We start from the raw sequence: 27673 nt of genomic DNA, 5'->3' as shown, positions 1-27673 counted from the left end.
CCCCCCGCCGGCCGCCCCCGCTCAGGGCGGCTGCGTAAGCACCCGATGCACCGAGCGCGCTTACACCCGGAACAACGCGCAGCTGACGTGACAGAACAGCCCAGCCCACCCCGCCCCCGCCGTTCCGAGCAGCGCCCACGTCCGCGCGGGGAGGTTGGGGGAGGGGGGGAAGATGTCAGGACGTACACGTCAACGCCCGCCCATGCCTTCAAACGCCGGGAGTGGCAGCGGGTTTGACCAATCACAGGGGAGGAGGTGTAGCTGTTCGCGCCAATCACGGGGAGCACTCGTTAGGGGCGGGGACGACCCTCTCGAAGGCGGCTCCCCTCAGCGGCCCACGCCGCTGCTGCCGCCACTGCGTGCGGCCTCTGGAACGGGGTATGTGGGCGAAGCGGGACTGTGTCACCTAGCCCTGGGGTGAAGCGTGGACCTGGGGAGTCAGCAGCTGCAGCCCCTACCTTCCCTCCGCGGCCGCGAGCCCGCACAGGAGGCGCCGCACTGTCCCAACATGGCGGCCGCTGCCGCCTCCCGCCTTGGCGGCCCGGACCGCGGCTGCTTTTTGGCTGTCACAGCACCTGCCGTAGGCCGGGGACGGACCGGCCGTGGAGGTCACGGGGTGAAGAGCTGCTGGCGTGGTTCAGACTTACCTGTGCCTAAGGTGTTGGTAGGTCAGTGTACCTGTACCAGCCACAAATGTTGCTTTCAGAGCAGGATACAGAATTGCTTAAAAAATACCATTGTTAAATGAGGCAAAAATACCAATTCCTTCTTTTGGGGAGGTGAAGGATGGAAAGTGCTTAAGCACGAGGCTGACAAGCAACTGTTTAGCCCTTCTCCACAAGGGGCAACATGCCCCCCTCCAACAGCGCAGGTAGGATTGAGAAGGGCTACGGCAGTTTTACCTCTTTTTAATTTATATTGTCTTTTTTTCTTTCTGTCCTCAGCCTCAGAGGCTGTTGTTAGTACTACCCAAAACCCACCAGACTCCAGTGTCTCACGGGTGGCAGTCTGCACCCTGCCAGCGAGGAGGGTGAAGGAGGCCTGACAGCTCGAGAGGCACTGCTGAACTGTTCCTCCCCAGCAAGCCTTTCATCCACCTGGCAGTGCGCAGGGCACGCTGCCCAAGTCTCCACAGGCGGCCCTGTAATGACTGCCTGCACAGTACGTCAAACGCCACCAGACAGGCACCATGCACGTTCTTTTCATCTTACGTACTTTGATCTTTTCTGTTTCAGAAAAAAACACACCAAAATTCTTTCACTTGTTTTCCTCTGCTATATTTGTTTCATAGGAAAAACTTACCTTATTTGATTGGATCTTGGGTATGCCTGGTTCAGGATCTTGTCTTCTATAATACCCTGCCTCAGACACTCCAGAGAAAAGTTTAAGTACTTTATACTAAGAAGATACAATTACTCTGTCCCTTTGCTGTTTCAGCACAAGAACTTCAGTAACTTTTCTCTCCAACAGCTTCTTTTAGTAATTGATTTGAACCGTTATTTTTTGTTAGCTGATTCTGTTTTATGAAGATTCTTACATTGCCTGTTGTTACTGGAATGTGCAGGATGGCATTAAACACTTCAGTGTTTAGGTTATCCTAAGAGTGGACTAAATAACCTGAATAATAGCTGTTATAGGCATCGTATGCTCTTCTTTTCTGGCTATTCTACTTTAAGGTACATGCTTTAATTTTCTGTTACTGATTCTACTTTGACTCACAGAGATTAAAATTGTGGTGGATGGCATGTACAGTATTTACATGACTATTTTGCCCCATGGTGCTGTCCAGAATTGATAAAGGCTCGAGAGTGAACTTGGATTTCTGGAAACCCTTTGACTGTTTCCTTCACCAGAGGTTCTTAAAGAGATCTGGTTGCCATGGAAGATTATCGGAAATCCTTATTAAAAACAGAATAAGGAATAAAAGGTTTTTACAGTAAAATCCCACGGAGTTCTGTGCTAGGATTTGTACTGTTGAGCATGCTCATTTTAGTTTTTAAATATTTTTGTTCTTTTATAATTTCTACTAGCTTTTGTTAATTTTTCTTTTACCCCTCTTCATTTACTTACTTTTTTCCTGTAATTTTATGTCCTTTCCCTTTCAGGAAGTATCATATCCTAGCATCTGTCACTTCCTACCAACCTTTACCCGGTTTCCTATGACCCATTTCACAGAAACGTATAATTCTGCATTTCAACTTCTTGATTTCATATGTTCTTTCTCTGCAGATTCAACCGCTCACACACTCGCTTTCTTTATACAGTTTATACAGGCAACTCCTTTTTTCCTGGGTTTATGCTACATAAGCCAGGGAACAGCAGAAGCCAGCTGCTTTCCAGGGAACATGGAGCCAAGAACAAGAATGCAGCCAGCAGGGCAGAGGCTTCACAAGCCAGGGTCCCATCCCAGACTATCCGAGCAAGGCGAGCAGGGGACGTCCAGGGATGTTCAGCCATGAGTTCAGATGGTCAGGCAAGTTCATGGTGATGAGGCAAGTACAAGGTAAAGCCCGGAAGGCAAACCGCCGGTCAGGGTCAGGCCCAGCGAGGTTAACCAGAGTCAGGCACAGTCCCATGATCACCGGGCAGTTCTGAGGTCAAGCTAGGTATTCAGCCCACAGGTCGCAGTCCAGATCAGTGGAGTCCATGGCCAGGCACAGGCATGACTGTGACTGCTGAGGGCCTAGGGCTGAGCTTAAATAGAGTGGCCCATGGGCAGAGGGTGTGGATGGAGGCACCAAGTGAGGCCATTAAGGTCTATTCGTGCTCTCGGGGCCCTCACAACATACTCTGTTTCAGTGGGGTCATCTTCCATACATGCAAAAACTACTGCAGAGAACAGTTTTCCACTAGAGGGCTATACAGTGCAGACAGGAGAGAAGGGTGGAGTGTAATCAGATCCAGCCAAGGCCTAATAGCCTTGTTTCAGGGTTGCTCCTCATTCAAAAGCATCTAGAAATTATTATGCATAAGGGATGCCTATGCTGGAAAAGTGTTAGAGACTGTCGATAGTGCAGGGAGCTTGGCTGAGATCTGTGGGAGAGGCACTCATTTGAAATAAAAGGCAGGCTATACAGGTTTGGTAATCTGGGATTATGTCAGAAGAGATTGGCTCGTCCGTGCACTCCTAGCTGTTGCATCCACATCAGCCGGCTGACTCCAAATGATTGAGTGCTCACCCAGATAAACCAGTGTTAGTACACAGCAAGGATCTTTCTAAGGAATGTTACACTTATGGCATACCGAATTCTACAGAAAACTACAATATAAATATATGTGGAAATCTGTGCAGCTATTTCACATCTTTCCAATTGCAGCTACACAGGGGCACAACAGGACCACCACAGCACTGGCAAGCTGTGCTTAGAGTTCAGCTGGGGGGCAGAAGAAGTAGTAACAAAGGGAAGCTATGTAAGTTACGTAGAGTAAGGTAGTTTGTTTTTATTTTTTAAGATTGGTTGGAAATTTCTTCATGAGCTGCAGCTGACATGAATGTCTGTCAGCAAATTCTAGTTTTGTGTCTATCAAAGATTATGACCTGTATTAACATTATAGAAACAGGAAAGACTAGCTTGGCACCTCATGCCAGGACTGCAGTTCAATCTCCTGATGTTTAATGTTCGCTGTTCCTACATTTTAAAGTCAGATTAAATTACTTCTTACAATGGGAACTTATTTGAAATGTGTTCACTCTTTGATAGTGCATCCTTTGCCTTCTTGACAAAGTATCTGACAACCTTTCAGTAAGGGCTGTCTACCTTTCTTAAAAAAGAAGAATGGCATTTGCTACAATAATTTAAATTGCTAGGCTTAAAAATAAAATCCGATTCCTAAGTTTTTTTTATTTTCAGTGGGACTTACATTAGTATATCCAGTAATATGAACAATATTTAGTTCAGACATTACCTGGTGGCTTGCTCAAGAAAGCCGCATATCCAGGCACTTGGGTTTTCCCGTACCTTGTGTGGCAGATATGCATGTCTCTTGTAGTTTAAAAATACTCTTATTCTTGTTGGAAAATCCTCATTTACAGGGCTGCATCTAAAAGGGATTTTCTAAGCACTTGGAAACAAAGATGTCAGAATGTAAAAATACCAAACAGTGACACTTGGTGGTTAGTTATGTAACTTGCACATTTCTCGCCATTAGAATACATGAGATGAAAAATTATTGTCAGCTTTTCAGTCATATTTAGTAGCTTGACTGATACGGTTTATGGAAATCTGTACTTCCCGAGCATCTTTTAAAAGCTTTAGAAGCACCAAATAGGCCTCATGATGTTCTGTGGCACGGAGGCATATTTGAATTTTTCAGATGCAGAAACTAGAAACTAAGCAATTGCCAAAATGTGTGCAGTTAATTATTACACAATACAAACTGATTTGATACCTGCTGTATTCCCTGGGTCACATCCCTTCACGTCCTGTCATAATCTCTTACATCTTCCTGGCATATACACTCCCACTTCCTTTTGAATCAAGCTCTGTGTGTATTGGAAGTTACTGTATTTTCATGCAAAAGGCATTGGCTATCTGTCTGTTCCCCAAATGTGTCCAATTTAGAAGTTCTTATAATCAAATAAAGATTATTCAGCATAACTGAACACCTAAAAATCATAAAATACAAAGAAAAAAAACACGTCATGATTCTAATGTGAATGCAGTTATTTGACTGGCTGATTATCAGTACCTTGCTGGTCTCACGCAGGTTTGTGTTTCCTGATTGCGCAAGAGACGGAACAGGCTTCCAAAAACTGCAGGTCACTGGCAGTCAGCACTCACAGTCTGGTGATTACTGCTGTAGCCCCAGGGCCTGACGGCTCCTTAGAAAGTTACCCAAAAGACCTGTGTCAGCTGTAAGTCATACCAATTCATTGCTTACTCCATTCAGGTGTAAGAATGGGGGGGGGGTGTGTGCAACATGACCGGTTTATTTCATGATTGCTTTCCAATCTCTCCATGAATTGCATTTTACAAGAGTAGTAACTACCAGAGCAGGGAGTGGTTGAGATACAGAGAAAATCTTAACAATGATCTGAAAAGGAGCTGTTTGGGCACATGATACTGGCTTACCTCCTTATTTCTATCTGAGAAAAACAGCTTGAGGAGATGGAAAGAAAGGGTAAAACCAGGAATGGTAAAAAGAGACAGTCCTGGTGGCTGAATACTACTGGGATAGCTGACCATTTCACAGTGTTTCTGGTCTATGCACTTGTATGATTTTTTGGTGAGGGCAGGAGGTACTGCTACTGATGTTTTAGATAAGGGGGGGGTGGGTAGGACGATACAGGGTAATAGGATATGTCTATATTGCACGGTTAGCCAACACGACTGACTCCTGTGCTGTGATCTGTTTGAAGGAGATCCCATTGCTTTTTCTCTGAAGATGGTCTACAATACTTTCCAGCTCAATTATGCCCTGAGGGAAATGAGAGCGATGTCATGATGATGAATGTAAAATTTTTCACTATATAACTGAAGTATCTATTTTGTAAAACACTCTGAAATATTTTGTCTGGCTGTTAGAGGAGATGAAAGTCACTATAATGTATTTGTTATCAAAAATAGTAGGAATTCTGGATATTTTGTATATTAATTCTGAAAATTAATACCTTATACGAGAGTATATTCATCGAAGGAGTCTTGTATTCAGGCTTTTTGGAAAGGTGGAAATATTTTCACATGGAATAAGCATCTTTCAAGTATTTTCACATTTGATGGAAATACTTTTCATCACTTGAGGCCCTTCTTGGAAGTCATTCAACTATGAGAACACTCGCTTTTAATAAAAGACTTGTTTAAGCCAGTGGGATTCCTGGAATTCCTGAGCCATTTATGCTCTTCTTTACACTTTTCTTAGCACATCTTAACTCAATGAACATTTTCTTTGATCTCCACAGACGTACTGGTGGTAAGAAATAGTCCTCTCATTAAAACCATGAAGGCTTGGACTGGCATTTCTAGTTTGGCTTACAATGAATTTTGTTTTGACTGGAGTAATTCTGGGGTCCTTGGTTACAAAATTTCAGGTATAGTTATCTTAGCCCATGTGATACAGTGACTGTGTATATAGAGTACCAATGCATCTACACCTGTTACACAGAATAATATAACACAATTATTGTGTTATTATTTTAGTAGATTTAGTTTATTATAGTAGTTTCAGAAAAAAATAGCAAGTACTTATAAAAATATTAATTAAGGCTTATCATATGTCAGTGAAGTTGGCATTGATAAACTGAAACAGATGTTACTTTAACAATATTAACATGAGCTACGCAGATCACATTTTATTACAGAGAATATTAAATTGCAAAGTAGGAATCTATTGTTAATCTCATGTGCAAGACAAATAAACAAAACCTAGGCAGTTTTTTATCTTTTATTGGAGAAAGAAGAGAAGGGTAAAGGAGCTGAATGGACAGAGAGGCTGCTTAGACTTGATTTGAAGCAATTGTTAAGTTACTTGCCTCAGTACTCTTCAGAGCCACAGGCTCTGCAGAAATGTGGCTTCTTTTTAAATTATATATGGGAGTGTCTCTAAGCAGTCCACTGTCCCTAAATTCTCCTGGGGAAAGGAAATTCAATTTGCAGGGTCAAAAAGAAAAAGACAAGATAGACTACATGAGGACTACCTTACCTGGTCACTCCTTAAAGAACTAGAAAAGATGAGTGCAGAGAATGACAGATTATCTCTGCTTTAGTATAATGTAATTCGCAGCATGGGGGAGGTTAGCGAAGAGATGGAAATAATGCCACAGAGCCAAAAGTCGTGATATCTCATTAAATTCCATAAAAAGCTATACTGGCAACAAAGCAGGTCAGAGGTGGAAAACTACCTACCTACATTTATAAAAAGATTGTGACCAGATCTTTGTAATTCTACCTTTTGGCTTCATACAGCAGGACAATAAATGGTTAACATCTTTAAGGACTGATCTACCTCAATTATCTCAGGGAAACATCTCAGAATTGGGAACTTTTATGAACAGTGACCCGAGCAGGATAAAATATTTACCCCTCTACGACATCATTTTTCCCCAACAAGAGCTCACTTTGTCACTGTAACCTTCCCTCATAGCATGCTCTCTCGCTGCCTGGGTTGTTTCTCTAACATTTGTCAATCTCGTATCTATGCTTTTCTATTTCTGGCTTTGTGTTTACTTTCTCACAGATATCTGCACTTCTATTTTAGTACTCTTGTCTTTTTTTCAGTGAACAAGGTCACAAGTGAAAGAGGGCTTTGGCAATTCCAGTATCAGCTAACTGACATTAATTGACATCATGGAACTGTTTGCACTGTCATGGTAGCAGCTCCTGGCTTTATAAGTTCACATGTATTAAATTTCTCAGATATAATTTCAGCTGGTGCCAGTAACAAAAAAATTAGTACTGGGATGTGAACTATGACAGAGACGTATTTGTCACAAACAAATCCACATTCACATTTTCAAATCCTGTTTCCATAGGTGCGTTGAAAAGGCAGTGCCATGTTGTGGCTTCTAAGGCACTGGTTTGGCAGGTGGTTTTGTGTCCCAACAAGACCATTTAGTTTGTAGATTCTGATCCTGAGAATATCCTTGCACTTACTTAATATTGTGCACCAAATACCTCCAGTTTTCACCACAGTCTGGGATTACTGCATGAGTAAGCTCATGAGCATGTTTTTTTCAGGATCAGGGAAGTCACAAACTTAATTTCCAAAGAGAATTAATCCCTTTAGATTGATTCTGTGCCAGGGTACTGGTATGTAGTCTTGCACAGAGAAACTAATTATGGTAATAGCTCTGAACTCTCTAAACACAAAATAATTTTCAAAACTATGTTCCATTGTACCTATTCTATACCATTATTGTATTACTCAGAAATGTTACCATCAGTATAGAGGATTCACTGAATAAAATGTTAATAACTTGTTCATTATTTTTAAGTGGAAAATTATCAGCTAAGTTATTAAAGAGTATTCCTTTCTCAACATCTTTAAGTTGGTGTGAAAAATCACTAAAAGACATGGTTTTAAATGGAGTATTTAAATAGTATTCTCTAGTTGAAGAAGAAAAGTCTCTGTTCAAAAATAGAAACACCAGGTGAAAATGTCATAGCTATCACTTGCTATTAAATAACACAGAAATGTCTAAAACGCAACCATAGCTAAACAGAGTAGGATAGCTATAGGTATGTAAAGCATAAGATGAATTGTTCTTATACTCACCGCAACATTCATATATTAAATAAGCAAGTTAGCATGCACCTGTCAAAACTGAGTTCAGATTTCCCATCATTTTTCTATCAATGTCATTTTTCTTTTTTTTCTTTGAAAATAAGCTTCAATTTGCCTAACAATTTTGAACACATTTTCTTTCATATTTTAAGGTTCTCTTGATATAGCATATTCCAAAGAGTGAAAGCCAACTCCTACTGCAGGGGGGTCAAGCCTCTTCTTAACAGATTGCTCTCTCTAAGCAGTGCCAGGGAGGTTACAATTACTTTTATGGGCATTTCTAACAAAATTAACATTTTGCACTTGGATCATTTTTTAAGATAAAAGTTACGATTGTCTGATTTTACTAGCCATTCACTTATATTTCCATTTAAAGAGATTTCTCTCTTGCTTTCCTGATGCTCTTCACTTACAGCCGGCCTGGTATGTTGCTCTTGCAGAGGAACCAGGTTCACAGCGATTCCGATACCTTAGCTCCTCATTTTAGCAGAACACTGTGAAGCCTGCCTGTGTAGCCAGCAGCCAGCAGCCACCACTCTTACGTCCCAGGACGGAATTAGGTCACGGCTGGGACACACTGAGAGTGCATAATGCAAAACTTCATCTCAGCTGAAACCCCCCTGGTTTGTGTCAAATGCAATTTCATAGGCCCTGCTCCAAAACACTGCCAGGAAGTGTTATTTCACATCTTCATACTTCTCAATCCCATCTTTATACTTCTCAGGCCCAATTTTTGGTTAGCTGGGCTTTCGTGGAGTAGAATAAGAAACTTTATTTGTAAAATTGGGAATTAATAATGCAATAATATAAGTGGTTGGCATGAACAGACCTGTTGGCTTTGATGAGACTGTTCGACTATGCAGAATAACTCAGGCACATAAGTGTTTGCCAGCTCAAACTCCAAAGCCAAAATGACAAGCTTATTACCAGTAAACAGTATTACTTGCACTGTAGTTGTGCTTTAAGGCCTCAACCAAAGATCTAGCACCAAAAAAGCCCAACCTACAATTAGACAAAATGGATCCAGGATTGCAACTTCCAGGCATGTACTGGGACCAAAAAAGTTACCAAGGCAATAGGAATAGGCAATCATGTTTTTACTGATTTAACATATATATTCATAGATGTTTAAGAGATTTTCTTGTGTCCGTTATCTTTCTCAAAATATTCTGGAGCTATGTGAAGGGAACTTTGCTATTATTTAACAGTCTTTCTCTGGCAAACAGGTATGGTCAAATTCAATTAGTTAAGCCAAATAAAAATCTCAGTTTCCCTGTTAAAGACTGGGTGCTGAGTGAGAGTGTGCATCAAGCTGTGCCTGGGGGCAGGGAGAAGTGCTTTGAACTGTAATGGTAACTGAGCAATAATAGGTTTAGAGTGACATAAAAAATGGAACCAAAATCCTGCTTATTGAAACAATGCAGAATTTAGCATCCCATTTCCAAGACTAGCGTGTCTGTTAGGTAAGGGCATAAGTGACTGCAAAAGAGCCATAGCACTACGCATACAGCCCTTGGCAAGTGAAAGGAAATCTTCTGGGCTCATTTCACCTTTATAAAACGTCTATAATCTTTTTGCTATTATTTAGTTAGAGGGGGTTTCACCTCTGTATTAAAACCATTCAGATCCTTTTTTGAGTTAGTACTACTCAAACACTCGAGTGGCCTAGCCAAAATAGATTTAATGTGTTCAATTTTCCAGTGTATAAACATTCCTGTCTAAAAATCAGAGGAATAACTGACATCTTTGTTAGCAGCCTTCATGAATTTAACATGTTGAGCAGAGTAGTTGGGAAAAGGTTGGAGAGAAAGAGCTATGCTGAGATACTTGGGGAGTTCTTTGGGGTGAAGCATTTTACTAGAACAGCCTGGAAAGGATGCCACTGCTTACACTGTGTCAGTTCTCTGGATAAAGAAACGGCTCCAGCTTCTGCATCATCAGTCTGGCACCTTTAATAAGTAATTAAATCACACTGTAGAGTTGTATACATACTTGGATAAATAATAAATGACAGCTATCACACTGGCATGCGAGCACGCCTGCATACCCAGGGCAGGAAATCGCATACAGCATTTCATTTGTTGCCAATTTATCTGTAACAACGTGAGGAAGATGCCCTGGGGACTGGTGACGAACAAGGAACATTGTTTATGCTACAAATCCCATCCTGTTATTAGTCTTTGAAAAGTGCTTTGTTTAGCTTATCAGTGCTTCAGCAGGAATGCCAGGGGCATTATTTTTGTTCTAAGTGCATTTCTATTCCAATATTACTGACTCCCACTCCACCCCTCCATACGAGGTTACGTGTTACCTGAGGGCTGAAAATTAGGCACGTGCTTCAATGCCTTGTTGAATCAGGATCAGGATGGTTAACACTGCACAAAACCAAGCCCTTAACAGGTTTCCTTATTAATTTTGCTGCATTAAATTGGAGAACATCTTTACAGAAATCAAGCCTTTCTTAAGGACCATCGAGCATGACAAAAAATAAATACCTTACAAAGTATATATGCCCATCCACTAAAATTATTTTAGCATGTTAACCTTCTGCTTAAATTCTACACTTCACTTGATTAATTGGACAATATTGTGTTACACAATCTAATTCTGCAGTTATGCAATTCCAAAGAATCACAAGTGTCTGGCAAGTTTTAAGCCTGTTTCACAACAGTACTGATAAGCTGCTACTCTATCAGATGATCGAAATACCTGTAGTGTGCCCTTGATCAAGTTAATATTTAAAAATAGTAATCAGTTTTTTTATTAGGTTCAGGTATCTTTTCAATTATGTTAAACATCTTCTGGGGGGAGAAGATTTATTTAGATGTTTTAGAAAGGGAGGGCTGTTGGTTTTTTTCCCAGGAGTCATCTGCATTTTTAGCAGATTGGCTTTATTTGAGGGGAAAAAAGAAAAAAACACCACGTTTCTTTCATAACCATAATTTAGAAAAACCTGACAGACCCTTGCCATTGGGCAACTAAGTTAATAATTGACAAAGATGCATAGCTGGCCTTAATGAATGATTCCACACCAACACTGTCAGCTGGTATAACCTACTCAGCTCCTCTCAAACATTTCTGGAAAGACGAATGGTAAGCCAAACTTTATGTAGGTCTTCTGAACCACGATAGGAAGTGTTCATTAGAACAATTATGAATAAATAATTGAAGTATTTATTTATCCTTTTAATCATTAGATTACTTTTGGAAAATTTGCATGAATCAATTCTTCCCTTTAAAATATGTCGTATTTTTAATTTGCTTGTGATTAGGTTAAATATGTCTTGTCAAATAATGAGCTGTCTAGTGTATCCTCCCTGATTATCTTAATTGGCCTTGTAATTGAGATACAGAGCAGCTGCTCACCTATCACAGGAATCTGACCAAGAGGTCACAGACTATCATGCCTTCCCAACAAGTTTAAACCTCAAAGCAAGGTCTATTTTACTTCTAAATAATGGCACGTGTTCATGGAAAAATGAAGAAATGTTTGTTAGCATTCGAATCTGCTAAGTGCTTTTAAACTTTCAGTCCTTCTCTTCAAACATGCTGATGAGGATGGACTCATCACTGATGCTTTAAAACTAAATTTCCTTGTGGTAAAACTGAAAGGTGTCGTGAGCTGAGCTGTGTCACAGAGATGAAGGTTTCTGGCTTCATCATCAAGGACCTGATCACTACTTCATGCGTTTCTTTGGCATACAAGTATTAAAAATGCATCAAATCTAGTGGCAGCATTTTAGAACAATAGGCTTAATTTTGCAGTCTACTAGAATTATTTTCTGAAATGCTCAGCTTTTATTTTAAGCCAAAAGATCTGTCTGGATTTGAAAAGATCTCCTTTTTCTCAAAAATCTGTCACATAGGGAACTTCTGGGCTTGAACAGCTTCAAAGCCTGGCCCCTGATGAGGTACCTGCATGGAGAATTCTTTTGCAAATTTAACCCCAAAAGCAAGTAACACCTGTGGTGCTCACTGAGAAAGGAATATAAACGTAAGACCTGATTTTAGAACTGTATTTAAAGTAAACATGTAAACTTCCCATGGTCTTCGCCAACCAGCAAATTTAAAATTTGACGTGAAGCACTGTACATCGTCATCCATTAAGTCTTCAAAAGCCATTTGTGTCATATATGAGCATGTATGTCACAGTACATTCAAGTCACTGTCTTGCTAGTTTGTTGAGGTGGGTTCATTTTCCCTCAGTTTTTTTACACAGGGAATCACATCATGTCCGTTGGCTAGTTCAGGCACGTGGTCTGGTGAAAACTGCTGATGGTCTCCACTGGTGTGGTGGTGAGGGTTTTCTCACTGGACATGGGGGTTGAATCTCTTTGGTCAGTGAAAGCACTATGCCAGCATTCCCTACGGGGGTGAAAGCTTTCACTACTGAGGATTATTTAAAAGGTGACCAGTGCCACTCCTTGAAAATGCTGAGCCCTGCCCAGTTCTTTCAAAGAATACTCCTGTGCACTTGAGAGGATGCTGTGTCCCCCAGCTTCCCAACATGATGGGGTTTTCCTTGCAAATGGTGAGAGTTTAGACATAACCTATGTGTTTAGTACTACTGTCGGCTGGTGGTAGGCATCTCCAGTACTTGGCCTGGGTGATGCGGGTATTATATGTCTCAGTCTCTCTCTGTCCTATATAAGGTGCTTGGGAGTAGTAACTCCAGATGAGGGAATTCATGGTGGGAGGGATACCTAAAAGATAGGTATTGTGGTACTTAAAATTTGAGGTGGCAGAGTTTAAGGCTTTCTCTGGATCTTTGGATTCCAAGTCCATTTTTCAGAATAATCTGCTTCTGAACTTTGGGTGTTTTTCCCCCCCATTTCTTCCAACTGAAGTAAATCGACTTCTACTGGAGTACACGTTTTAGCGTCCCATTCTGGCTGTAGAATGGTTCCCAAGAACGTATGGGTTAGAAACACCAATATTTTAGGATTTTTAAAGATGAATCTTAGACAAAAGCTAGTATTAGGTGTTCAAAGTAGCATTAAGAAAATTCTACGGAAAATCTTGACTTGGGTATCTTCCTTCATATAACAACGGGAATACTGTGGTTTCAAGTATGAGGAATTCTTGAGCTTCCCTCTGTCTCTTAGACTTGGGAACAAACTCATTTCAGACCTCACCAGTGTGAGCAGTATGAATCCTAAAGGAACTTCCACACTTGGTTTTCTGTACTATAATTTGTGGCACTTGCTAACTTGACTGCAGATAACCAAGCTACTGGAGTGGATGTTTCTGGTGACAAATGGTGCAAGTTTGCCCCACTTCTCCCAAAGCAGAGATGTTCCTGGCACAGGAGCATAATTTCCAGATGCTACATAGAAAACTACTTCCATAGTCCCCTTTTTATTCATCAGAGCTGCTTTACAGTATCAGTATGGTGTATCCAGGCCTGGGATTTTCAAAGGTGAGATAGGCACCAAGATCCAAATACAAGGCTATGAAATAGTAACTTTCATGGGCACTCGCAAAGTTTCCAGCCTAAGATGTTAACAGGAATGACAATTTTAATTACTGTTTGTAATTATGTGTAGAACTACTGTATGAGAGGAAACTCCCTAAAAGTCTGTCATTTTAGGCAAAGTCACACTAAATATTTTATTAAGACTATTTAATGCCATCAAAAACTCACAGCCTCATGACACAAAATACTAACTGCCATAATCACTAGTTCAATCTCTAATTCAGTCTGCTAGTTCAAATGTTCAAAGGCTGGCTCAAGATTTTGGAAGAGGTAAATTAATTCTGGCAGACTTATAGCTATGTCAGATGTCATCTATCTTCTCTTTCTATCAGATCCAGCTGGGCGGTCCCCTTATAACTAGGATAAAGCCAACTTGAACACCATTTTGAGTGCTTGGGCTAAATAAATCAGAAATTTGATTATGTGCACATAATCTATTAAAAATAAATGAAAGATTTGGCACATTTTTCCTAGCCTTTCTACTCAGGACAAGACTAAGCCATCGATATCTTGGCTGAAGGTGACTCGAGTCTCTTTTTCCCAAAAAATGTTCTATTGATGTAAGAATGGCTATACCAGGTAAAACCAGGGCCATCTTGCCCTCTCTGCAGCAATGGATGCCTACAGAAGAATAAAGAAACATTCTGCTTCCCCAGAACACTCTTTCATTCTCTAGCAATTTATGGTTCAGGAACTTCCTCAGTCAGAGGTACTACCTTTGCCCAGTATCTGTTGAACTCAGAAATTTCTAGCATCCATGACAAGAACGTCCCCCACTTAATTGTAAAGAACTGCCTATTTTTTTGTCCTCAGAATTTGCCACCTGTTAGTCATACTGCCAGAGCTGGTCGAGTTTCCCACCTTGCTTCATTCAGTGAGAGAGAGATTACAAGAAGATAAAAAACACTGCTTCATGGTACCGAGTTTGAATGATTTTTCTTCACCGTTTACATGCACGTATTCTTCACCTAGTGTCATTAGTATAGGATCATTGCCTGGGTCTTTGCTTTAATTCAGAGTCCTAACTCTAACTCAAATGCTCTGAGAGCATTTTCAAGGTCTCAACAGCAACTTGCCCTCAGCTGACGAGTTTCCAGTGCCTTCGCATGGTAGCTTACCTCAGCAGCCAGAACTGGTATCATACGGCAACACAGCAACATTCAATTTTCCTATTTTCTGAACAGAACAAACTCTGTTTCTGCAGACTTGCTCATTAAGTCAGCAGAAGATGAGTCATCTGGAAAAAAACTGTAATCATTTGTCCCCTAGGAGTCATATAGTAAGTTAATTATTGTACAACACATTCTAATACAAAATACACGAGCAGTTTCAACTTGTTGAAGTTGCAGAGGGCAAGAGAGCTTTTCAAAATTTCCATCGGTTATGGTCTGGGAATGCTGGGTTTCCCTTGACTCAGTATCTGTTGCATAATCAGAAACACATTTGGTTCCCTTTGTTGTATGAGACAAAGCTAAAGAAATGTCTGTGTTATTACCTTGCACAAATAAAGAGTAGATACCTAATCGGCTTATGTCATGTATGCAGTGTTTACAAACACAGCTGCTCTGGGGCAGTTCCTCAGCTGATGAAAACTATTACAGCGTGTATCAGTTGAAATAATACTCTTCCGAACCTGCAAATACCCCATCACTATTGCATGGGAAGTCAAAATACAGGAATGTGATGTGCCGTATGAATTTTGGGTAGCATTGTGTTAAAACCTGCTTTCCTGAAGTTCACCTGCCAGTGTACTGGGCTTGAATCTGATCATTGCTACCTTTTAGTTATTCATATCCAGTCATCCCAGCTTTGTTGGGCTATTGTGGGGTTGTTATCTCAGCAGGAGATAATCTTTTCAGTGTAGAGAGGAAAATCTGAAAACAGTGTAAACGCCTTCAGCATCTGAAATTTTTCTGTTGAGAATCAGAAACAAATACATCTGTAACTTCACAAACCGTAAAGGAGAAGGACTTTTTCCAGTAGTTTTGGCATGTTGTTTTATAACCTCCAGTTCTTCTTATTTACAGATCCTCATTATAGGAAGAAAGGACTGGTATTAAAGATGCTAATTTAAAATAACTAATTTAGCGAACTCGTCATTTTAGACATGGCTGTGGCAAGAGACCCAGTTTCCTGCTCATTCATTTGGCAGACCTACATGATGACCTCTCTTCTTGGAATTATTACATTAGAAAAATCAATTACTTAAATAAAATCTTTGTCTGTTGTCAAATGAGCTAGAATCTTCACAGTCACTCTGAATCTTCCAGTATTTGACATGCAAAATATAGAATCTATTCAATCTTCTCTTTATCAAAACTTCTATAAATAGGTCAAATACTTGGAAGTGTATTCATTGATCCATCATGTAGACAGATGCCAGTCAGGTATTTGAAAAACAAATAAGCAATCCAAATTGGGCAACAAGGAACAGCAAGCATACAGTGATACTGTAATCCCAAAGTATGCCACCATCTCATCTGAATGCCTTACTTCAGTAATGGAGAAATAATACCCGTTCCATATAATGCTGGACCTCTGTGGTCATTAAGAAACATGTGAAGTCCATCATTTTTTGATCAAAATACAAAATAAAACTGTAATTGATGCCATCTCCTGTTGAACCTCGCTAAACATGCGTAGGCAGTGGAGGACAGTCAATAACCTTCAAGACTCTGCCTTAAAGTGGAGGAACTTCCTTGGAAGCTCCCTCCCAATTTCAGAAGCGCTCGGTGTTTCTGGGACTGATAGAAACATTGAAATAACTTTATCTTGAGAAAGAAAGGACACTAACCACATTAATATCACATCTTCTTCAAAGACTGATCTCACTGTGGTTATGGCAATTGAATACACGGTCAAATGCAAGTTTCTCCATGGTGTGCTAAGACAAAGTAGGCAGGTCCATCATCCATTACAGATTATCATCTAATGCATCATAGTAAAGGTAGCAAAAACTTTCAATGTGGTAAGGAATCAATATCAAGTAAGAACGGGGTTTTTTATCTCCTACTGTAGCAAACAATCCTGGCATAGATGCCACCTAGATTTTTACTGCTTTAAGGTAATGATTTAGGAGCAAAGTCTGGAAGACCAACGTACATCCTTCAGCCTTTCCCCTACAGAAATACTGTAATACAAATGTGCTTCAAAGTGCCTCTTTAGCATTTCAGAGGCTTACAAAATTCTTATCTTCCCGCTCTAAAAAACAAAGCTTAATATTATTCTTAATTATAGACTTTGCTAAGCAAAGGGAAGGATTGTTTGGAAGCAGTCTTTTTACTTAAATAAGGGAGTCTTTTTGTTACGTAGCCTATGGTACACACTAAGGATACCATTCTGCCACCCAAGGAAGGCAGAGAACACACCGGTCTTTATTTCAGTACATTTAAGTGATAGACATGACTACAAAGGAGGAGGAAAAAGATCCAAAAGCTACTGAGGCAGACGTCAGGTGCTGTCTGACTTATAATGACAGCTAGACAAGCCAGTGGTGCAAACTCGACTGACTTTCAAAACATAAATATTATCCAGTGGTGTGTGGATATATCACTGGAAGCAGAAACGTGGCATCATTATCTTACCTCTGACACTGGTCTTTTCTGTAGGATTACACAAAGCACTTCATTTCTTTGTGCCTAATTTTCATTATCTGCTGAGGTAACCATTAGTTATGCATGACATCTATCCTTAGTTTCTATGACGCTCTGCTAATCATAGTAAATTATTATTAATGAACTGAATATGTCAATCAAAATACTAATTTATTGAAGACTCTGTACTACTTCCCTTCCAGGAATCACTCCAAATTTGGCAACCTAGTAATCACAGTGACTTCAGCTGCCCCATCTGTCTCCAGACAGCTACTCTCCCAGTAGAAACCAACTGTGGGCATTTATTCTGTGGTAAGTTTTCTGGATTGACAGTGCAGTGCTTATACAGGCTACTAAATAAAGCACTGTTCTCACAGAAATCTCAAGTCCTATGTAAGAACCAGGACCAAGCCCTTCTCCCTGGAATTAATGTAAGTGCTCTCACTAGAAGCAGAAGTCCCATCTTTGTATCCCCCCAAAAAAATCAGTAACAGTATTTTTATTTGCTCATTGCTTTCACATCAACAAGGTGCCACTTTGAAATGCCCAAGAAGTCTTAAGACAACAAGAAGTAACAGATCATCTCACAGGATACTGTTAAATTAAAACACAAACTCATGGAATCGGTAAAATGCACCAGAAAATCACACAATTCGTATTCAACTATGCAAAAAAATCCTGTTATAAAAATCAACAGTCTAATAATCATACAGTTTGTAACTGAAAGCTCAAGATGTAACAAACATGAAGTCTTATCTTCAAGCATGAACTCACTTCTGGGAAGACAGCTTGTCTTTTTAATCAACAGCATAAAAATCCAGCTATCCCATAAAATTAATTCTGATTGTATTTATATTGGTGAAAATCGGGAGTAAGACACACTGGGCTTAGGTCTGATTCTGTTCCACAGACTTGCTTCCCATGTGAAACATTTGCCTAAAATAAAGCAGAAGTGATCTAGAGCAAGAAGGCATAATTACATTGGTTTGTAGTCCTGTAAAAGCTTTCTAAACAAAAAAAAAAATAGTGGAAGTTACATATTAAACAATTCAAAGAGTGAGTTTCTAGTCATGTATAAACCTTCTTTTAATCTGTTTATTGTTTTTTAAGTAAATCTGTGGGGTCATACAGGGGAAAAATGTTGAAAGACATCTCATCACGAGGCATGCTCAGTAGCTGTTTATTCTAGTCCGGAATCTGTCTTAACAGGAAAGGGACAGATCCAGATTGAGAGGGTCCTTCTGTTGAGGCTGCCTGTGGTGCAGTCTCCTGTCCTCCCCCAGTGCATCTATAGTCACTGGATAATCTACGTAAAACCATAATTCTCTGGATAAATGTGTCTGCTGAATGCCTTCTTTGAGGCTGCTAAGCCATATGGTTAGGATTACAAAATTTAAATTACTTTTCAAAGGGAATACAAGGATGAAGCCTAGAATAGTGGAGGGAGTTATGTTCATAAATGCATTTATAAAGGGGATTTCAGGATTTTTAAGGCCCACATTCTGCACCACTAGAGCCAGTGGGAGCTTTGCACCTGCTTCGAAAGGCAGCAGGATAAGGCCACCAGCTGACTTGGACTGAACATTCTCTCAGATCTCTGAGAAACATCATCCAGTGAATTTACAGGTGCAGTTTACAACCTCACTGCCCCAGCTGCTTATCAGGTTCCTTGCTGAATGCTGTCATCCCCACAGCAGGGTTGGCAGAAGAGAACTGGAGTTCATGATCTGATGAGGCTGAAACTGCCCATGAAGGTACTTCAGGGCTACCGTGCAGCATGAGATCAGTAATGTCTGGCAGAGGGGCAGGCAGGCGGCTGGAGGCAGTGCTATATGATACCGCAACAGCAAGACGCATCAGAAGACACTGGTCAGAACCATAAAGCTCCCTTCTACTGCTCTGGCATTTACAGAGACCTTAAAGCAAGTGCAAGTTTTTTTTCCAGGCCTTTTCCCTTTTTTTCACCATGTAAGAGTGTTACAAAAAGACCTGAGCATAAATGAGAACAAGGGACCGTGTTGTTAATGCTGGTGCAATAAAAGCACATTTTTATCTTTAGGAAGCGTCATTGTTCTCTAGATTGAAATGATGCTCACACAGCACAACTCCTCATCGCCAGTGCCACTATCTCCATCCTCTGAAACCACAACAAATCAGTGGATCACCAACAGCTAGGGACACTTTGTAGGGCTCATCTACCTCATGAGTGACACCATTTAATACTTCAGGTTGTTTCATGTTTTTGTAACAGTGTTTTATAACATACAGGAAAAGGATGCTTTGAATATAACTCTCTCCAGGACAAACAGTAAGCATACGGCCTCAAAATGTGTTTCAAATAATGTCACAGTAGTTACAGTTTCAAGTACAAAGATAGACATAACAACAGAGACCATCAACGTTCCTCTTTCTCTGGCCTGGTTAATTTTCCCTTTTCCAACTGTGAATATGACATAATGATATGGACTTTATTTTTATTTCATTTTGAGATCTGCAGAGGAGAAGTACTATATACAAGCTTGGTATATATTGTTATTGTTAGCTGTATATATTTAGCTAGGCTTTACTTTCCTCAAGTACATCATCATCTACACTCTGAAGCACTGATTCCAGTGCAATGCATTATCTATGTTATGACTATGTTTATATAGTAGAAGCAGCCTCTGTAACATGTCTGTTTTTCATGTCCTAAACCAATAAAACTTTACATTGGGCTTATCAAAACCATTCTGCATAGATCTAGGTCTGTTGTGACTGAAATCAGTAATAAAACTTCTCCTGATGCCCTGTGGAACAGAGCTAAGGCAATGCTGAGCTCTCTTAATAAATTCCGCTCTGGTAAAAGTTTTATTTAAAAAATGTGGTCAACCTAGACCTTTTAAAGAAGATTAATGTGGACTTATAAAAAATGTCTGATTTTATTATTAGTAGTAATTCATACAGTTTGTCCTGAAGTTTTCCTTTTCAGCTTCAGTTTGAACCATATGTTCAGGAAGTTCAACTGAAAAGCGATCCTTGAGCAATATTATTTTTTTCTAATTAACAATAACCACAGAGGTATTTTAGAGAAACCTACAGACTCCCTCAGAAGGTTGTGTAGCAGGCTAGATTAAAACAGGACTTTGTCTATTTTATGAAAAATGCACCGAAGCACAAATAGGTCAACTTCAGAGGAGTCCTTCCTTTCCTGTTCTACTAAACAAAGGATTCCGCATGCAGCAAATTTTAATTTCCACAGGCTTCTTTTTTGAAAGCCCTTGAAAAACTATGGGATCCATCAGTGCCCCACCGTCATCACTGGGACTGAGCACAGGCACAGCAAGACAGCCGTGTGCATCACGATACAGGATCTGGACCCAGAGGGTCAAAGCAGTTTCCGAAGTCGGGCATGATGGCTGTCAAATGCAAAAGTTCAAGCGAAAGCTGGAAGCTGGCTGCCAGACTGAGTTTATACATACCGCATGGGGATTTAAACACAGCCATGTGCCCAGCCAACTGGTCTGTACATGCAAACAAAATAGAAGAGTCATAAAGAAAACCCCAGCACTCAAATGAAAACAAAAGTAAAAAGCACAAGTCGGAGCGAGGTTCATAAAAAATATTTTTGGGCCAAATTTAACATCCCTAGTCCTAGTATATAAGATGTAACTGGTAGCATTGTGAACATTTTTATACTTGATTTCAAACACAGTTTCTCCAATATTCCCCTTTTCAGTGACAATAGAGAAAGTCGGTCTGGGTGCAGAAAAACCCTGCACTGAGGGCTCCTGAAGACTTCTTGTTATAATGCTGCTTACAAGAAACTACTTGCTGGTTATTTTTAAGAATGAAGACCATTGTTCAGTTCAATAAAACAATTCCATCAAAATGGCAGCGCAGCATTCCGCTTCTGTTTTCACTGGGCTCCTTGTCAAATTTGATCAGTTTAAATGCTGAGAGATTTTTTTTCCTGACCTGTCACACTGCACACTGCGCCCGGGAGCTGCAAGACAAGCTGTGCTGCTTCTGATTAGATGCTATTTATGCTTTGCTGTTTTTGCTGTTAGTGCCAGCACTGACATTCATGTATGTCAACCACTGCTGTCAGTTACACGCGCAGTCTAATCTTACTGTCCTCAGGCTCTGCCCTCTTTCACACCTGAGACCTTAGTATGTTGTATTTGGAAATCAGTTAGCAGTTGTCTGGGCAAGAAGAATCAAAAAGAATGCAGCAACTCGCTCTTCCAGAGCTACGCAGTTCCAGAAGGGTAACAGTTGAAATATAGTAAGGGAGGCCGGGGGGAGCAAACAGGCAAAATAGCCCAATGTATGATACTTCATCACCACGATACACGTTGTGCCACCAGGCGTCTGTATCACCAGGCTGTCCCTTGGCTGTGCATGTTGGTTTGTTTGGGATAACTGGCCCTCAGTATCCTTAAAAGTCATACTAGCTCTGGAGGAACTCCACCTTTATGCCACTGCACTGCTTTTGTCCGCAGCAGCCAACGCTGCGCTCTGAAGGGTGCCTGTATTCCTGAGCGCTTCAACCACAGTCAGGGGAGCTTCAAGAATAAGATGCTTTCCACAGGAAAAGAAACTGAATCAAAGTCTCCCTTAGGAGGTCCACGTATCTCTGTGTATACCAGTGCAGAAGAGCTAAGGCTCCATTTTTACACACTCACTTTGCAGAGTAAAACCACGTATTAAAATGAAAGCAAAGAATTATATTCATTTTTACAGTCAGTTGTAGAAAGAGGGTTTATTAATTCTGATAACTTCCTTGTAAACACTAAATATCCTCAAATATATTTCATGTATTTTAATGGAATTTTTTTTTTTTTTTTGGAAGGTTCCTGTCTGATCACATACTGGAAACATAGTCCCCGGTTAGCAGCAATAACCTGCCCTCTCTGCAGACAAAAGGTAAGACTTACCTCCCTTGTACACATCTGCATTATGATACATACAAAATGACAAGCTTGAGCTCTTAGGATCAACTTTATTTATCCTGTAATTTTCTGTAGCATTTCAAAACCCACTTAGACTTGAATGACCCTGCAGCCATTCGCATTTATCATTTGACATGTCATACCAGGCAATTCTGTGAAATATTAAACAAGCCTTCAGCATTTTACTTTTGTATAGTTTATTGAGTCTCTGGGATAACATTCCATAAAAAGCAGTATGGAAGCTCCTAATCTCATCTGACCCCAGTCAGAGCCTGCCTGTTGTACTGGAAGGTTGGATGCAGGTTATAAAAGGAAAATGTTCTTGCTATTGTGGAACTGCTGGAGCTGGACAAAGGTCCAGCTGTGAGAGAGAGACTATGGAGAGACATGTACTACAGGACGCTATCCTTTATACGGAAGATTAAAATACACCATGCTAATGCCGATCTTCTTTTCTTATGAAGGTGGTTCTTCTGGAGAACATCTCTTGTGAAAAGCAACAAGATAAGCCAAGTAAACAAACTGTACGTGACATTAGAGGTTACAACAAGCGTTTCTCAGGGCAACCTCTACCCGTAAGTATTTATAAATCTACATTAGTAGATTTATAAACTAAAAGATTTATAAACTATTTACTAACACTAGTTAGTAGTGCATAACACATACAGAGGACTGAAAGAGACCCAGCAATGACAACTAGTTTGTATCATTATGTGAATTACCTTTCCATGTACTTATTGGCAATGTCATAGTGGAAGTGTTACCATCCACTGCTGGGTCCAGTACCTTCTAGTAAAGGTGCTTCTCGGAGTTCCTAGCTCAGAGAAGTCCTTCTGCAGTCATCCTGGCAGGGAGGAGAAAGCAGTGTGGGATGAAATACAGGAAGCAAAGCAGAACTAGAGATGGTCAGGCTGGAACTTTCAAATACAAACTCAGATTTGAACTCCAGGATTTTAACTTGCCTCTAAAATTTCAAATCAGATTCCAGCTTAGAAAGCAGCTGTTTTTTTCCCCAGGTATTGCCAAATTCGAACAGTCCACGCCAGCTCTGCACTTTCTTAAAGCTGGAATCCCAGCTGGCACAGAGACGTGACAGGGAGTGGGAATGATGTGAAAGACGAGGGCTGAAGGCACAAGTGAGGCCCATTCTTGACAGGGTGTAGAATATCACCAAAGCAAATCTTCCTCTCCTGTCACATCCTGGTAGGGGGCCTGAAAGGACTGTGGAGTCTGTTTCAATCTATGGACTAAACTAACCGCTGTGGAGGGGAATATTATTTTTCAACCCAACAAACCAGCATTAATGAAGAGGAATAATCACTCAGTCCTATGGTTCCTGTCCACACCAAGGCGAGGCTTGAGGCCTCATTTTCAAGCACTCATAGCCTACACTTGATGCCAGATTTTAAAGAAAGACAGGCATATACTCAGTGCAGCCATTAAGGCCCAGTTTCCAAAAGGATTCAACGTCAAGCACAATACTTTTCAAAGTGCTGGGGCAGTGGGGATTCCTTTTAGAAGTGTGCCTCTAGATACTGCAAAATAATTGAACAGTGTAGGTGGATTTGGACAGCACAGAAAGTTTCTGCATTCAAGAGATTTGAATCTAAAAGTGCTTAAGAGACACATTGAACTGAAAGAACTGCGTGCATTAGAATGCGAAATAACGTAACTCATCTGAATATTTAGTTTGCAGATTACCTTTATGACATGCCATTATTCCTGACTCTTGCCTTGCGAGGAATCTTCACCTGGGGTGGTCTCGTATGGATTTTTTTCCTAAGAGTTGCTGTTTGCTCCTTTGGAACTATCATATGCTTGTCTTCTCCATTTGACATGAAGCCTGGGCCTCTCTGTAGGACCCTTGGAACAGCTGATGACATGGTGGTTGTTTCCCTTCTTTTAATTTGCATGATAAACACTTGTCAGCAAATTGCGTCTAATGGGGTAAATATGGCAAGGTCTGCAGCTCAGAGCATGCTGTCAGAGTCCTGACTGACTCAAACTTGGATTCCTTGGTCAAACTTCATCAAGCGATGACAGGCTTCTCTTTGCTTTGGGGCAGCGTATGATGGGTTTGTCATTCTGCTGCTGACAAAGGCTGAAGCGGGACTCAGCAATACCTGGCATTGCCAAGTGATTCGGTGTGCAAGCGCTTAGGCGGCTAGTTTTACACGCCACTGTATATTTGCTAGACTCTTTCATGCTGCACTTTTCTGTAACTTCATACAAAGTGCCTGAGTTGAAAATGTCTAAAGCTATGAACAGAGCCTAAAATTACAATGCCAATCAACTTGCAGTTGAAGAGTTTTAGAACTCTTGAGCTTTAACATTTTACATCTTGGCTCAATTTGAATAAAATTTTAATTTGAGAACTTAGCAAACTGTACAATTTGCTAAGTCTTGTATAACATCAGGAATGTTAAGATAGCATCACTACAAAATGTTGTAGCAGTGCTTTGTGTTATCACAGCTGATTACACATCCACCGGAATACAGATTTTTACAGCTCTGCAGTGAGTACAGCCCTGATTCTAAAATGGACAGTAGTAACACTGGCTTGGAACAAAAACACCACTATAAAGTGGAAGTATTACAAGGGGAGAACAGCATTAAAAAATCACGCAAGAAATGTGAACAAATCTCTGTGTAACTCTTTCATATAAGCCTGTGCAAGGTACACAGCTTCCTTGAACTCTGTGCATCTAAGCTTTAACAGTCAGCACGACTGTTTGTTTCCTTTCTAGACTTCCTACACTCCTTGTGATTTCCTTGTAAGTCTTGGTACCAGTTCAGCCAGAGAGATCAAGGCCAATTTCGTGATGATGATATAAATAGCAGGAAGTTTATGGAAAGTTTGCCGAAGTTGGGGGGGGTGTGTGTGTGCGCATGTCTGTCTGTGTTGAGCTGCAAAGAGTTAAAAATGCTGGTACAGTGCCAGACAACTCTACACATCTGTCCCTGTGTAATCTGTACATTTGCTATGTATTTGGAGTCAGCGGACTTCATTTTTACATGCGAATTGTATGTTAAAATAGATATTAAAATTTATGAATATTTATTCACAATACACTGGTGTCCAACTGTTTTTTCCTTCCACGCATTTTCAGCTGACATATTTTATTGTGCCCTTGAATTGTAAGCTATGATATACCATTATGTTGCAGTCATTTTCTTGCTCGTTATACTCTTTTTGTTATGATGTTTCTTCATTTTATTCCCATCGACTTCCATTGTCTTTAATTATGTCCCTGAACTTGTAAAGCTGTTTCTCTTAACAATGGGTACTTTGGAAATGGCAACAATTGCTTTTCCATGAACTACAAGGCAGGAAGCGCATTGTTTCTTTAAAAAAATTACCAGATGTTTTTGAGAGCTGACTACTAACATAAAAAAACCCAGAAACTATTATTTTCCGAGTTCCCGAAGTGTAATTTTGTTATTGTGTAACTTCTGTTTGCATTTAACTGGGAATTACAGCCTATGCCAATAGTAAATAATGGAATTTCTATCCAGCTAAGTGTATAAAGATGGAGTCCATCTATAAGAATACTGACTCTGTGGAAAGGGACTGTGGGTTGTTTCTCTTGCGTAATACAGGCTCACCAAGAGGGTGGCAGTTTGCAGTTTGAAGAAAAGAATAGTTCTCATGAGTGACCTGTAGCAGAGTTGTAGTTGATCCGAATATGCTCCTCTGTTCTGTCACCCCTTGCTTAATCCTCTCCTTCAGCTGGGGACCCTGGTTTTGCTTTTTAAACAGAATAGTAGCTTTTATTAAGAAGTAACAGACAAATGGCAGAGAAAGAAAGAATTTCTGTGAGAATTTCACTGAAGGCACTGGCAGTGTTTGGATCTTGCAAGATCAAAACAATTTGTACTGTCAGAGGTGAAACATTTTTGCTGTATACAACCAGAGCGTCCAAACTCTCTCCTTCCACAGCCCCGTTGTGCCACAACCTGCCGTTGTGAGCCTGGCAGTACCTTGTAGGACTAACTACCCAGGACAACCTTCAAAATCACCTGGGAACAAACAAAAGCCTTTTGTTGACTGGATTTGGCCAGCAGGCAGCCAGGAAGGTTTCCGAGCCTTGACAAATGCAAGTCTAAGGAAGGAAACCCCTTTCTCTCTCCCTCTGCGTTCCCTGTGCCTGCTGTCGCTGAGTTCAGCCCTGCAGCTGGCGGGCTGTGTAGACGCACATGCTCCGAGCTGGGTCTGGCTGAAGCAACGTGATGGGAATGGACAAGGGAGAGCTGGGCTGTTTCAGGGCTGATCCCCGCGAGGCAGCTGGCAGGATGGAAGGAATGCACCTGCATTACGAACACATTTTCAGCGACTGTGTCTGCTCAACCTAGTCCTTCAATGTCAACAGTGGGCCGTTTCACATCTGCACAGTGATTAATGCGCACTGAGGGCGAGTTACTTGCAAAGGACAAAATGGCACAAATTATTGATAGCAAAATGACTGCGCTGCAAGAATGGAGACAGAAAAAAGACAGCAGGAAACAGAAGAAAACAGAGAGAAAAAGATTGCACAGCTGCAAAAGTGATTCTCAAATATCAGCCACCAAAGAAGCACTGTAATCAGAGTAAAAAAAAACCCAAAGAGAACTTTCCAATGGAAATTGCATTTGGGTCTTAGCTGTAGCAGATAGTAAAATTAAAAGGACCATGTGTGATGCCAGGTGTAGTTACCTGTGAAAAACATGGCAAAGGGCAGCGGTTCAAGTCCATCCGAGTCAGTTACGTTGTTCCTTGTGCTGTTCCTGCTTGTGGCCAGTCTAAATACCGGCACTGGGGTACCCACAGCTGGTTGTCTTGTCCTCTCTGACTGGAGCAACTGATTCTTCCTTGTCCCTGGGGTGCAGGGATTATTGACAGAAAATACCCAGTGCTTCGCAGTGAAGTGAGTGCATTTTATTTCTCATTAAAAATTAAAATGTACACTTTAAATGATAAAAGTATATTTTTAACACGGACAGTACAGTAAGAAGAAATTACTCTCATCGCAAGTATCTGGAAGTTCGTTATCCCTGCTGTTCCCAGATTACATGACTCTGGATTAGAAGCTGTTCATGATGGAGCGATATTCTCTCTGATGTTCCACAAGTTTCAAAAATACTTCATATTTCTTGTCATAAAATCTGTATAAGAAAGTTAATTTCAACAAAGCCTGAGATTCTAAGATTTAAATCCCCTGTAATATACATGTTTACTTCCTTCACTTAGCATCAAAGAAGCTTTGACTCTTTCCTAATTACAAGTTTTACTAGGATCAGAGTCCCGCATGCTGCCAGAGTATAGCTTCCACCCAAACAAGTGATTTCAAGTTATAATTGCACCTTTTGTTTACCCTATGGCCAGCTTTGCTTTTCAGACGGTTTCTCCTCCGGAGTCCTCTGCGGCGGGAGCGGGTAGGCACTGGGGCTTCGCTGCTCGTCTACCCATTTATGCC

The 27673-nt window shown here is 40.7% G+C and overlaps 2 protein-coding genes across 6 annotated transcripts in view; one reads left to right on the top strand and one right to left on the bottom strand.

The window, feature by feature from the left end:
• The first annotated feature begins 508 nt into the window (after window positions 1–508).
• On the top strand, window positions 509–24215 carry LOC103905757 (E3 ubiquitin-protein ligase RNF170). Its single transcript, XM_009287507.1, has 5 exons — window positions 509–664; window positions 17493–17601; window positions 22121–22194; window positions 22685–22795; window positions 23910–24215. The coding sequence occupies exons 1-5, from the start codon at window positions 509–511 to the stop codon at window positions 24213–24215; spliced, it is 756 nt and encodes a 251-aa protein (XP_009285782.1).
• A 2905-nt stretch (window positions 24216–27120) lies between these two features.
• The window catches only part of FGGY (FGGY carbohydrate kinase domain containing), a 149808-nt gene continuing 149255 nt past the window's right edge, over window positions 27121–27673 (bottom strand). For all 5 annotated transcript variants that reach the window (XM_009287409.2, XM_009287411.2, XM_019474173.1 and 2 more), the window contains one exon: window positions 27121–27362. In XM_009287409.2, the coding sequence (XP_009285684.1) occupies window positions 27281–27362 (82 nt within the window). In that variant the 3' untranslated portion in view covers window positions 27121–27280. The remainder of the gene's footprint in view (window positions 27363–27673) is intronic.

The sequence above is a fragment of the Aptenodytes forsteri genome, unplaced genomic scaffold, assembly GCF_000699145.1.
Source record: "Aptenodytes forsteri isolate BGI_AS27 unplaced genomic scaffold, ASM69914v1 Scaffold119, whole genome shotgun sequence".
Lineage (NCBI taxonomy): Eukaryota > Metazoa > Chordata > Aves > Sphenisciformes > Spheniscidae > Aptenodytes > Aptenodytes forsteri.
This window is presented reverse-complemented; position numbering and strand designations above follow the sequence as displayed.